The 13204-nt window shown below is 43.1% G+C and overlaps 1 protein-coding gene across 1 annotated transcript in view; it reads left to right on the top strand.

The window, feature by feature from the left end:
• Window positions 1–13204, top strand: part of LOC147727227 (annexin A1-like) — a 229806-nt gene that overhangs the window by 144251 nt on the left and 72351 nt on the right. The window contains exon 5 of the mRNA XM_086961276.1: window positions 1822–1935. Within this exon, the coding sequence (XP_086817402.1) occupies window positions 1822–1935 (114 nt within the window). The remainder of the gene's footprint in view (window positions 1–1821; window positions 1936–13204) is intronic.

The raw sequence follows: 13204 nt of genomic DNA on the forward strand, positions 1-13204 counted from the left end.
AATGGCCAAAATATTCATCCTCATAAATGGGAGCAACCCTTGCCCAAGGGGACGCTACCCAACATTAAAAAAAGAAGACATTCCTTGTGGACTAGGCACACAAAGCTAAAAGAAAAATCAGTTGATCATCTTCCCAGAGGGCAAAAACAACCAAACAAAATGCTCCCCAAAGGGGAGCAACTGTTGCCCAAGGGGCCGCTCCCCACAACACAACACTCAATTAAAAAAATAATTAAAAACCCCTGGTGTCTAGTGGGCATTCCTGCTGCACAATCACGCCCCATGCGCCACCCTGCAGCAGGAATGCTGAAAAGAGACATCAGAGGAAAGGAAAACCCTTTCCTTTCCTCCGATGGCTCTTTTTTAAATCCCCCCACTCTCCCCGAGGAGAAACTCACCTGTCCCTCCTTGGATGCACTGAAAGCAAATGGCTTCCAACGCATCCGGTATCACATAATGACATCGGCGTGCGTGGCGCACTGACGTCATTAAATGACATGGAGGAGAGGGCAGCGTAAGGGCTTCCGCTGTCCTCCCCGGTGGGTGCAGCATGAAGGGCGATCCACTGGGTAATCGCCAGTGCTTCCCCGTGGGTGTGTGCTAGGACGGCTGGGAGCAGTCCGACGCACATGCCCACCATGATGTTGGACAGCTCCCGCCCGACTAACGCACAGAAAGGGTTAAGGGTTACCCTGTTTATCTTCAGAGATATTAGGACTTCAACTGTATCGAGAATATAATAAATCGCTCATTACTTTATATAGCACCTGGCTCTCTCTTGAGCTAGGATAGAGTTTCTAATACTGGCTATTTTACATTAAAACTAGATCAGGCTGTCAAACCTCATCAAAGAGTACAGAGTGGAGTGTGAACTGAGATCATAAGCTTTTAAGACGAACTAGGTAGAATAATTGAGCCCATCCCTGCCTCTTCAATAATTGAACAATAAATAACTCTGTGAATCCTTGTATGTCATTTTGTGGGTCTTGTGTTGTGCAACACTCTTAGATGTTCTATCCACTTAATTGCTTAATTATCTCCATCTAACCGTTAAACATCTGCTTCTCCCTCAGTGTTTTTGAATAATGTAGGCAAGGCTCCATGCCAGTCATGTGAGTCATGCAATTACATCAATGCAATTTAATTAGGGGTTGTCATGTATAAATAATAGTTGGCATTTGTATTAACTCTTACTGTTAGGGAACCATTGACCTCCTTCACAAATTCACATTTAAATATGGTGACATCCTGTGGAAAACATATAATGGGCTCCATCTGGGCTACCAGATACCAGGTGCATAAACTCTCATTAAGCTTCAATCCTGCATAGTTCATTGAGGAGCAACAAAACGTTTACATTCCAGCAGCTATCAATGCTAGTATTCCAAAGAATTCTGAAAATTGTAAGTTTCGATTGAAATGTCTCTTAACCCAATGTCCACAGAGATTCATTTCCTGGTTTGAACGTCCTGTTTAAATATACACATGAGAGCTTTGAAAGCAATAAGTATGAAACATATGGATGGGTCATTAGTTTTTTAACGCATTTTATTGAGTTATATTAATTCTATTAAGTTAGATAAATGTGGCCTCATTAGGAAATGCCTACCTTGTTTCTATTTTCATGGCATATAACATTCTTTACCTCTGCATACAACTCTACAACTAGCTTTCATGCATTTATTTGGGCAGCAGTTTTTACGTGAATGGCTTTTAGATCCTCTTTTTACTAAGTTTTTAACTCAGATTTAATCATCAGCTAGAAGTTGCTTTTTAAATGCACTTACCAACTGTTATTTGTCTTCCTGGATTGTACTTCAGCCTTTAGAGGAGTCGCTCAAGAAAGCTCTTTCCGGTCATTATGAGGAGGTCGTCCTGGCTATGCTGAAGACTCCAGCTCAGTTTGATGCCCATGAACTGAAGTCTGCCACTAAGGTACGCAACGCAATTGGTTGGTCTCCTTATTGTAATCGGTGATGTTTCAAATGCACATTTTTACAAAATAGCTTTGAGGTTCAATGCCAAAACAAATTCTTTCATGGCCGAGTTGCATAAACTATTTAGAAGAGTGGAACACTGCAAAAATAGAATTGTATTAGAAATTAATGCATAATGTTTTTTCTCATTTCTGTATCAAATAAATATGTTTTCCTATTGAAGGTTAGAGACAAATGAACACTTACTACTATTGCACCCTACATCTTGCAAACAGCAGACTGAAGACCATCTGCTGCAGTCTGCTACTGAGAAAATGTACTCTTCTGTGCTCTGTGACTGACTGGATCAGAATTGTGTTTGTTTTAATGCCACATTAACACGTTAGCTAAACGATTTACTCTTAGCGATCTCATTCGTAATGCATCATTGTTATCACAGAAACACTGAATATTGCACCACATGCTCTTGTCCTTAATAAGAAGAGAAGTCATCTAAAGTGCCAGGGATTGTGCTGTGTGGGATTCAGTATCCAAACGAGTTGTCATATACAAGTAAAAGCGAAACTAAGGCCTTCAGCAGATTAAAACACACCACCTCAACTGAAACAAGAATTGGCAAAGCTAACACGTCTTGCTTTCGTATGCTACATCCACAGATTAACAACCCAAGAAACAGAGATGAGTAGACACAGAATTATCATTCAGGCAACATGTAAAGTCACATATGCAGCACAACACAAGCTAGACACAAGAGGCAACTCATGCCAGTACCGACGTACACGAGGACATGCGTACGTTTATGTATCGCCTTTGCAGCACAAGCATGCTATTTGTAGTAATTCCTTCTTGAAAATCGACTGTATGTATCTGTAAGGAAAATATGCTTGACCAAGCAATGAAGATGCGATTAAAAATGCTTGCTGTGTGCCTGCTAAATTTGTTACACCCATGTCTCATTGTGATTTTCCATTGTGGTTAATAATTGTAACCGAGGTGTTGATGACCATCATTTTTATTGTCTGGTACTATCGAGCAATTCGATATTGGATGGATGATTCGATAGAAGTTGGGAGGTTCTTCTGTGAAACTGTACAATAAGATGCAGTCAGTGTCCCATTTTTTTGGGACTAGCATTATGTAATATTCTCCCATTAGGCCTGAAGAATGACACTTCCTTAGTGCCGAATTTCACACATGAATGTAGCTTTCAAGGAGAGTAAATGAATGGCATTTATTCTGAAACCTTTGATCAGCATTTTGTTTAATGGTTTATGCCTGTTGGATGCTTACTTTCTCCAGGCCATTTCGTATTGCCATAAATGGATACCTCTAGTTCAGCTCCTCTTGATCTCCTTCTGGTGATGTTATTCTACCTACTCTTATGAAGCCACTTAACAGCTCCCTGGCACTAAGCACTGTTCCTCCTGCATGCAGGCATGCCATAATCAAACCTCTGCTGAAGAAGCCACATGCAGACCCCTTGATGGTCGATAATTACAGGCCAATCTCCTTGTTTCCAATTGCCAGTAAAATTTCAGACAAGTATATTAAAACACATCTCTAATTTTCTCGAAAACGTAGACCGCATAATTAGTGGCTACTGAAGAGCTTCGGCCATCCTGGATCGAGGTGGCTCAGCGGCCACGATCATGCTGGATCTCAGTGCCGCTTTAAACACTGTCTCGCACTGTACTCTGATCTAAAGAATGGAAAATGACAGCATCAGAAGTTACGTGCATAAATGGCTCAAGGCTTTCCTGAACAATAGAGGTTTCCAGGTTTATCGGTGAACCATTTCTTTCATCTACCTAACCCATCTAATGTGGAGCCCCACAGGGCTCCTCTTTGAGTCCAATTCTTTTCAATGCCTACATCCTTCGCTAGCAAGAATTGTGCAAGCACATGGCTTAGACCTTGTCTTTTATGCTGATGATACTCAGTTGATCTTTGCACTTGCCCCTGAATCTAAGCAGACATTCAGTGACCTAACTGCCTGCCTTAAGTAGCTGGATGGATGTCAGACAGCAACCTCAAGCTCAATGGTGGGAAGAAGGAGGTGCTGGTTGTAGACAACAATGCATCTAGTTGGAAAGAACTGCTATGGCCCCATTGCCTCAGAGAGCAGCCAGGACCCCTCCACAGCAGTGAAAAGTCTTTGGTTTGGGCTGGACAGCAATCTCACTATGGAAATGCAAGCCAAAAAACTGTTTGCAACTTGCTTAGGGCTACTGCGCACAGTAAAAAAACATTCATGCAATGGCTATCTCTTTCATCTAAAAAGTAGTCATACAGGGACTGGTCAATTCCAGTCTTCATTACAGTAACTCCCTGTTCCTAGGAAGCCCTCAATATGTCCTAAGACATCTGCAGACCATTCAAAATGCCGCAGCACGATCACTCATCAAGATACCCAAACACCGTTCAGCAGCCCCAGCCATGGTTGAGCTTCAATGGATCCCAATCCTAAAAAGGATCCATTTAAGGTCCTTTGCATGGCCCACTGAGCAATGCACGGAAAGGGTCCCCTTCGGATATGAAGACTAGTCTGCCCATATGTGCAAGAAGATCTATTCACTCTGAGAGCTCCTCTCTGTTGATCATCCCCAAGGTCAGGAAAGCCAGATTTGGTGGATATCCTTTGCCTATCTAGCTGCCCAGTTATGTAAATCCCCTCCCTGCCAAATTAAGATTATCGCAGCTAGAAACTTCCTTCAGGTAACTTCTAAAGACCATCTATTCTAGCTTCAGTATGACTGGACTAGGTCTTGCAGGTGTGCCTTTCTTAGTTCCTGAAGGCCTCTTGTGGCAGCTGTGTGCTATATAAGACACCTAGAATAGAATAAAATATGTTTCCAGTGAAGGGTTTGTAAACATTAGAGATAATATATTTAGGTCAATAGTGGCAAATGGTTAAAAAAGAGAATACTTTGAGGCATGTTGTTTGTGTTTACTGTACAACTTTGTATCCTTCATATCAACCATAGGAGTATAAAAGAAAATGTGTTCAATATCTTTTGACATAAGTTTATTAGAATCATTGGATCAATGGAAATAAATTGCAAGTGTGGCAGAATTTCAGATTTCATGTGGAATAAATATTTCCCTTTAAAGGCTATTTAAATACGTTGTCCAAAGGCAAGCTTCTTAAACAAAAAGCAATCACATCTGGCCTGAGTCAACACAGAAAGTGTTTCTGGTGGACAATGGTGTGTGTGGCCTACGTCATTTTTAAGGGGTGTGTGGCTTACGTCGAGTTTAACAGAGTTCTCAAGCTTCCAATGTACATGTGTGCGTACCTTATCCAGGTCAGTCTTTGCTTTGCATTCTTTGATTTGTAGCCCTCATTTCCTATTGATTTGAACTGGACTACAAGTCCCAGAATAAAATATTTGATTAAGATCACACAATGTGGATAAACATTTTGAAATTCAGACGGCAGATGGGTACCTCTGTTTCTCTCTCTTTACATCAAAGGTCAATGTTTTTTCTTACATTCTTGTCTCACGATGCAAAAAACTGGAGCAGAGACAATAGTCTCAACTCAGGGTCCCCAGACCCACCTAGAATACATTTATGTGGGGGGGGAATTTCACAATACAAACATCTTCCTGAAGCTGCGCCCCTGATGATTGCTTAGAGTGCTCCGAGCCCCCTAGTACCATTGCTAAGCCTTCCCGAGTTTTCCCGCTCTGCCCTGAACTGCTATCAGTGAGATAGTGCAAGTGTTGCTAAGGTGCAGTTTAGATAGGTCTAGCCTTAAAGCAGAACTCTTACAGCAGCACCAATGGCAGCACCAAATTGCGGGTGAGCTGGCCTTGCACGGACTGGTTCTCCCAACTGACAGTCAGCAGTGCACCTCGTTCTGTGTTCAAAGCATTTCTGCCTGAATGACTAGTTCATATATCTGATAAGTGATCTACTGTTTGACCTGTCAGCCTTTTGGTGGCTTTCCCCCAAATACTTTTGCCTACTCCCCTCCCATTTGTTTTTGTTGGCCTTAGGGCTCTGTGCACTTTACCACTTCTAGCCGGTGCTAAAGTGCATGTGCTCACTCCTTTAAACATGGTAAAACTGGAGTATACCTGATTGGCACATTTTGTTTACCTCTAAGCTCCGAGTAAAGTGGTATTACATATCCCCAGGGCTAAATTAAATAAAACTAGTGGGTCTGCAGTACCTATTGTGCCAATCACTTAATCACTTAAGTGTACTTTTAAACATATATTAGCATGCCATTTACAGAGTGTGTTGCGCCTTTAAACTGCCAAATCGCCGCCCCCTACCCCGGGGCAGGCCCTAAATAGGCCATGGGGCAGGGTTCATTGCGTTTAAAAAGTTACACATGTACTTTTATGTTTTACATGTCCTAGTGGTGAAAAACACCAAAATTCATTTTTTCACTAATGTGAATCCTACCTCTCCCATAGGGTGACATTGGGTTACCTTATTACATTTAATATATGATAATGTTTGCTGGGGGGCAGGTAGAAATATCATGTTAGGTGTCTACAGAATTGGTATTTAAAATCCTTTTCAATATTAAAGTGGGATTTTATGTCACAGTTCTGAAAAATCCACTTTTAGAAAGTTGGCATTTTCCTGTTGCAACCAATTAGTGTCTGCAGCCTGTTCTTGGGTAACATGACTAGGTGTGAGTTGCAATTGTTCTTTGTGTATTCCTACCAGACAGTCACACAATTGAGGGAATGGGTGGCTGTAGGATGGGCCACTCCGGTAGGATGGGGAGGGGCAGCTGCGCTCAGCCTTAGTTGCACTTCATAGACACTGCCTCAGGAGATACACAAAGAACATTACTGTAGTCTATTGTGACTCCTGATATCCTGGGACCAGGTCAGGGAGGCAGGAAATGCAATACGCTTTTGTGGTGGGAAAGTCTCTAAGAGGACTGCTTTGCTGCCTGAAGCCTGCCCTGGGCCCTCAGAGGACTGGCTTGCTGCGTGAGACCTGCACTTCTGCTTGAACCCGGGACTTCCAGAGTGACTCAAAGGGCTAGTTGGCTGGCCTCTTGATCTGAGCCTCAGGGACAGAAAAAGCTCCAAACATCTTGAACCCAGACCTTGCCCCAGTGAATCCTGTCCCTCCAAGTGCTCCCCCTCCAGTCCTGAATATATACAAGTGGTGCTAAAGGTGCCCAGATAGCTCCAATCCAAAACCTGGGACTTTTAAATTTTTCGGCGAATAAATGCTCTGAGAACTAAGAGGAGACCGGCACCTACCTGCTTGCCAATCTACCCACGGTGCATCGCTGGTTGGCCTGATTTTGCGGTAGGTCTTGCTATGTTGCTCTCAGCAGCAGCAAATCCTATTGGATTTTTGTATCTTTAGTTTCCAAAAATTTGTTAAAATGTACTCTATTTTTCTAAAGTTGTTTAGGACTTCTTTTATGCTGGGTTTTTGCTTTATTGCTGGTTGAGTGTTGCATATCTGCTTTACACATTGCTTCTAAGTTAAGCCTCACTGCTTTTGTGCTAAGTTACCAGAGGGTTAAGCACAGGTTCATTTAGTGACTTTTAGGGTTCACCGTGACAAGAATCATGGCTATTCCTTGAGGAGTGCTCACACCCCCTCACTCAACAACCCAATTTCCCACTTCAACCTATATGTCACTATCACATTTTAGTGGCCCTGTGCAAGACAAGTTTGGTTTTCTCAGACACACTGAAGGAGGAAACCAGAAAAATGCTGACTGAATTTTATTATTCAAGGGTTGACAAACTGAGGGACCAATTTAAATGTAGGCGGATGGGTACTCCTTCCCAATGGCGACAGTTATCCCTTCCACTGAAATATAAATCCCATAGGAAATAATGACATTTAGATTTTGGCAGACAGCATAGCCATCTCTGTTGTGACGGAGGAACCAGTTTGTCAAAATCTAAATCAGGCCCTAAGTTCTTTAATGGCAATAGACTGATTCTCAGCCTGCAGCGTATGCAGAATAATAAGATTGTATTTTCATTGGCCTTGGGCAAGAAGCATATAGGTAACCAGAACTCCACATTATTCTGTGGCTTCAGTTTGAGAACATGGAAGATTTCCTTTTAGAGAATATCCATACCCTTCGTGGAGCGTGTTCTTATATATTAAATACGAGAAATAAATGAATCATGCATAAAACCATTTGTTAATTGAGCAGTATACAAATTGGTATTATTGATTAAAGGGAGTGAAAACCCTACTCAGGCAACAACCGCAATCTTTGCATAGTCGTTGCTGTAGTGAAAAGAGCAGTGCGGGCGGTGGGTGGTACCAGCCTTCGAAGATGGGTGATTCCTTATATTACTTCAAATCTTGTTCTGGAAAGTTCTCCCCATCCCCTGCCAAGGCCCTGAGAAGTCTGGGGTTTCAAAAGACAAATGTCAGGTTCCTTTGTATGGGCTTTGGGCCAAGCCTCTGAAGGGTAAGTAAGGCAGGGAACAGCTAAGGCCCTTGCCATCCTGGCATGATGGGTCATTCTGCTAACACCTTGTCCTGATTTGCACAGTGTCTTGGAGGCATAAACAAAGCCCAGCAGCAGAGCCATTCACATAATTTGAATCAGGACACTGGCAGGAGGCACAAATGGTATTTCAAGAAAATGGGAACTTTCTGAAAGTAGTATATTCCGAGTTGTGACTTAGAATTCATCTTTACCAATGAAGAGGATTTTACATTGCAATTCATTTGAGTTGCAACATGCAATTTGCTTCCAGTTAAACGTTAGCAAATGTAATAAGGCTACCTAATCTAAGTATATGGAATAGCGAGGCCTAACTGTAGTGAAAAACACATTTTGGAGTTTTTCACTATCAGGACATGTAAAACTTAAGAACATGACCTATTTTTAAATGCAATGCACCCTGCCCTACGGGCCTTTGAGGCCTACCTTATAGGTAACTTATATGAATTAAACGGAAGGCTTAGGCCTGGCAAAAGGTTTGTTTTGCCAGGCTAAAATGGCAATTTAAAACCCCCAGCAGGCTAGAAAGGCATTACTCTAGTCTATTGTGACTCCTGATATCCTGGGACCAGGTCAGGGAGGCAGGCAATGCAATACGCTTTTGTGGTGGGAAAGTCTCTAAGAGGACTGCTTTGCTGCCTGAAGCCTGCCCTGGGCCCTCAGAGGACTGGCTTGCTGCGTGAGACCTGCACTTCTGCTTGAACCCGAGACTTCCAGAGTGACTCAAAGGGCTAGTTGGCTGGCCTCTTGATCAGAGCCTCAGGGACAGAAAAAGCTCCAAACATCTTGAACCCAGACCTTGCCCCAGTGAACCCTGTCCCTCCAAGTGCTTCCCCTCTAGTCCTGAATATATGCAAGTGGTGCTAAATGTGCCCAGATAGCTCAAATCCAAAACTTGGGACTTTTAAATTTTTCTGCGAATAAATGCTCTGAGAACTAAGAGGAGACTGGCACCTACCTGCTTGCCAATCTACCCAAGGTGCATCGCTGGTTGGCCTGACTTTGCGGTAGGTCTTGCTATTTTGCTCTCAGCAGCAGCAAATCCTATTGGATTTTTGTAGCTTTAGTTTCCAAAAATTTGTTAAAATGTACTCTATTTTTCTAAATTTGTTTAGGACTTCTTTTATGTTGTGTTTTTGCTTTATTGCTGGTTGAGTGCTGCATAACTGCTTTACACATTGCTTCTAAGTTAAGCCTCACTGCTTTTGTGCTAAGTTACCAGAGGGCTAAGAACAGTTTAATTTAGTGACTTTTGTGGTTCATCGTGACAAGAATCATGGCTATTCCTTGAGAAGTGCTCACACCCCCTCACTCAACAACCCAATTTCCCACTTCAACCTATATGTCACTATCACATTTTAGTGGCCCTGTGCAAGACAAGTTTATTTTTCTCAGACACACTGAAGGAGGAAACCAGAAAAATGCTGACTGAATTTTATTATTCAAGGGTTGACAAACTAAGGGACCAATTTAAATGTAGGCGGATGGGTTACTCCATCACAACGGCGACAGTTATCCCTTCCACTGAAATCTAAATCCCATAGGAAATAATGACATTTAGATTTTGGCATACAGCATAGCCATCTCTGTTGTGATGGAGGAACCAGTTTGTCAAAATCTAAATCAGGCCCTAAGTTCTTTAATGGCCATAGACTGATTCTCAGCCTGCAACGTATGCAGAATAATAAGATTGCATTTTCATTGGCCTTGGGCAAGAAACATATAGTAAACCAGAACTCCACATTATTCTGGGGCTTCAGATTGAGAACATGGAAGATTTCCTTTTAGAGAATATCCATACCCTTCGTGGAGCGTGTTCTTATATATTAAATACGAGAAATAAATGAATCATGCATAAAACCATTTGTTAATTGAGCAGTATACAAATTGGTATTATTGATTAAAGGGAGTGAAAACCCTACTCACGCAACAACCGCAATCTTTGCATAGTCGTTGCTGTAGTGAAAAGAGCAGTGCGGGCGGTTGGTGGTACCAGCCTTTGAAGATGGGTGATTCCTTATATTACTTCAAATCTTGTTCTGGAAAGTTCTCCCCATAGCCTGCCAAGGCCCTGAGAAGTCTGGGGTTTCAAAAGACAAATGTCAGGTTTCTTTGTATGGGCTTTGGGCCAAGCCTCTGAAGGGTAAGTAGGGCGGGGAACAGCTCCGGCCTTGCCATCCTGGCATGATGACCCATTCTGCTAACACCTTGTCCTCATTTGCACAGAGTCTTGAAGGCATGAACAAAGCCCAGCAGCAGAGCCATTCACATAATTTGAATCAGGACACTGGCAGGAGGTACAAATGGTATTTCAAGAAGATGGGAACTTTCTGAAAGTAGTATTTTCCGAGTTGTGACTTAGAATTCATCTTTACCAATGAAGAGGATTTTACATTGCAATTCTTTTGAGTTGCAACATGCAATTTGCTTCCAGTCAAACGTTAGCAAATGTAATAAGGCTACCTAATCTAAGTATATGGAAGAGCGAGGCCTAACTGTAGTGAAAAACACATTTTGGAGTTTTTAACACTATCAGGACATGTAAAACTTAAGAACATGACTTATTTTTTAAATGCAATGCACCCTGCCCTACGGGCCTTTAAGGCCTACCTTAGAGGTGACTTATATGGATTAAACGGAAGGCTTAGGCCTGGCAAAAGGTTTGTTTTGCCAGGCTAAAATGGCAATTTAAACCCCCAGCAGGCTAGAAAGGCAGGCCCGAGACATGTTGTAAAGGGCTACTTTAGGGGGTGGCACATTGAGTGCCGCAGACCTTGGAGCTGGCAAGGAGTACCCTCCTTGTTCCTGAGGTTTGACATACCTCTGAGGTCTCTCAAAGTGGGGGTCAACAGCCCTGTATGTTAGGCATCCTACTTACACTCTCCCTCCCATCATTCCAGGGGTGGTAACGTTAGACCTGCATTTAAGCCCAGGGTATGTACCCTCAGACTGAACAGGTGCCTGGCAAGTCACAAGGTCTAGGGGGGAACCACCCCTCTCAAGAGTGACACATTGTCTGCCTAGTGCAGGTCTGGCTTTGTGACAGAACAGGGATCACCTGCAGAAGTGGCCTCACAAGAGTCACTCTTGGAGGGCTTTGTTCTCAGAGCTTTGAACCACTGATCAACTGGTCCTTCCTCAGGGTACTGTCTCCTCCTCCCGCACCTTCCTCTGAATTTTGGCCTCAAACTTTCCCTGTGGAGATAGTACCACCAGAGACCTCAGCTTTCAGGGCACCCCTGGGGGGGTTTCCCCTCCCAGCTCCTCTAATGCTAGTGTTAACTCATTTCCTAGAAATACTAGGGGTGCCAGAGCCATAGAATAGACAACTTCCTGCTCCAAGTGCCTGGCTCAACCTACATACCTGACCTGGCAGGTACTGAACTGGAGAAACCAGCCTCTCCACTACCATAGTCTAGCTGGCACCAGTATTTCTCAGAGTAATGGCAGTGATCCCATTTATTGTGATCTAGTGGAAGTGGTGACTGCCACCCCCAGGAATAACACACCTTCTCTCTGAGTCTACCTCCCATCTAAGGGAGACTAGGGTACGTTCTAACCTTTGCACCCGTGGACTATTTAGCCCTACGGTCAAATTGGCCTCCCTTGTAGAGCTCCCACCAGTGGGTGGTTTCCTAGGACAGACAGATTCCCCCTGCTTCTGTCTTAACTGAAAATAATCGAAGCCCTGTCCGTCAGAATCTCTCCCTGTTTCTTAGAAGAGGCATGGGAACTCTTTCCCCCTACCTTATCCTCTGACTTGTCTGGGTCTCCTGAGATCTGACCTCCACTCTGCAAGGGGGGGGCCTACTTACATTCACTCCCAGATATCTTCTTATGGACCCTGTTGTAGAGTTAGCAGCCCAACTCCTTGGCAAGGTCTCTTGGTCTTGTGAGTTTGCGATCTATCAGATGTTGGCACAGCTCTGCAAAGTAACTACTGAACATGTGCTCGCTTGCAATCAGATTGTACAAGTCATTTTAATTATTTATATCACTGCCCTTCACCCAACCATCCAGTGCCTTGCAAACATAGTACACATAATCTACCCAGGGCTGGTTGGGCAGCTTCCCACTCTATTTCCTTCACCTGCCCCTCCATATCCATATCCTCCTCTTGTTTCTGTGCTGTGGACTGTAACTGGCGGGTCTCCTACCATTTCCTAAGGTGCTTTCTGGTGCTCCTTCTTCTTGGAAATATTGATTGCTGTAAGCCACCTCTCCCTGTTGAATGCCCTGAGCTCAGCCAGTGCATCTCTCCAAGTTTTTGAGCTCAAATTCCATGCTGACAGGCAAGACTAACAGGTGTGCAAACACGGGCAGAGTGGAAGTGAATTTGGAAAAAAGCAAAAGAGAGCAATCAAGGAAAATTGAGAGAAAATATGAATCTGGTATCAAGTTATTTGTATGGGATTTTAGTGGGACAAAACAATCACTGAGTGTTACTGCACATACACAAGTACTGCATCCCACCAATGAACACCAATGTAATAAATGGGGTTATTGATTAAGGGGGGGTGAAAACCCTACTCAATCAACAACCACAATATTGTCAGGGTGAAACACAACAGCCACTAAATTAACCTGCACTCAACCCTCTGGTAAATTGACACAAAAGCAGTCAGTTTTAACATATAGGCACTGTGTAGAGTATTTATGCAGCACACAAACAGTAATACAGTGAAGATACAGCACAAGAAAATTCCCAAACCAATTTTGAAAATTAGCGAAAAGTTTAAAAATGATACCAGAACTACAAAAATCCAATCAGTAGAGCCAGAGATATGCAATTTTTAGGGAAAATAGC

Source organism: Lissotriton vulgaris, chromosome 3_1, assembly GCF_964263255.1.
Source record: "Lissotriton vulgaris chromosome 3_1, aLisVul1.2, whole genome shotgun sequence".
NCBI classification, from domain to species: domain Eukaryota; kingdom Metazoa; phylum Chordata; class Amphibia; order Caudata; family Salamandridae; genus Lissotriton; species Lissotriton vulgaris.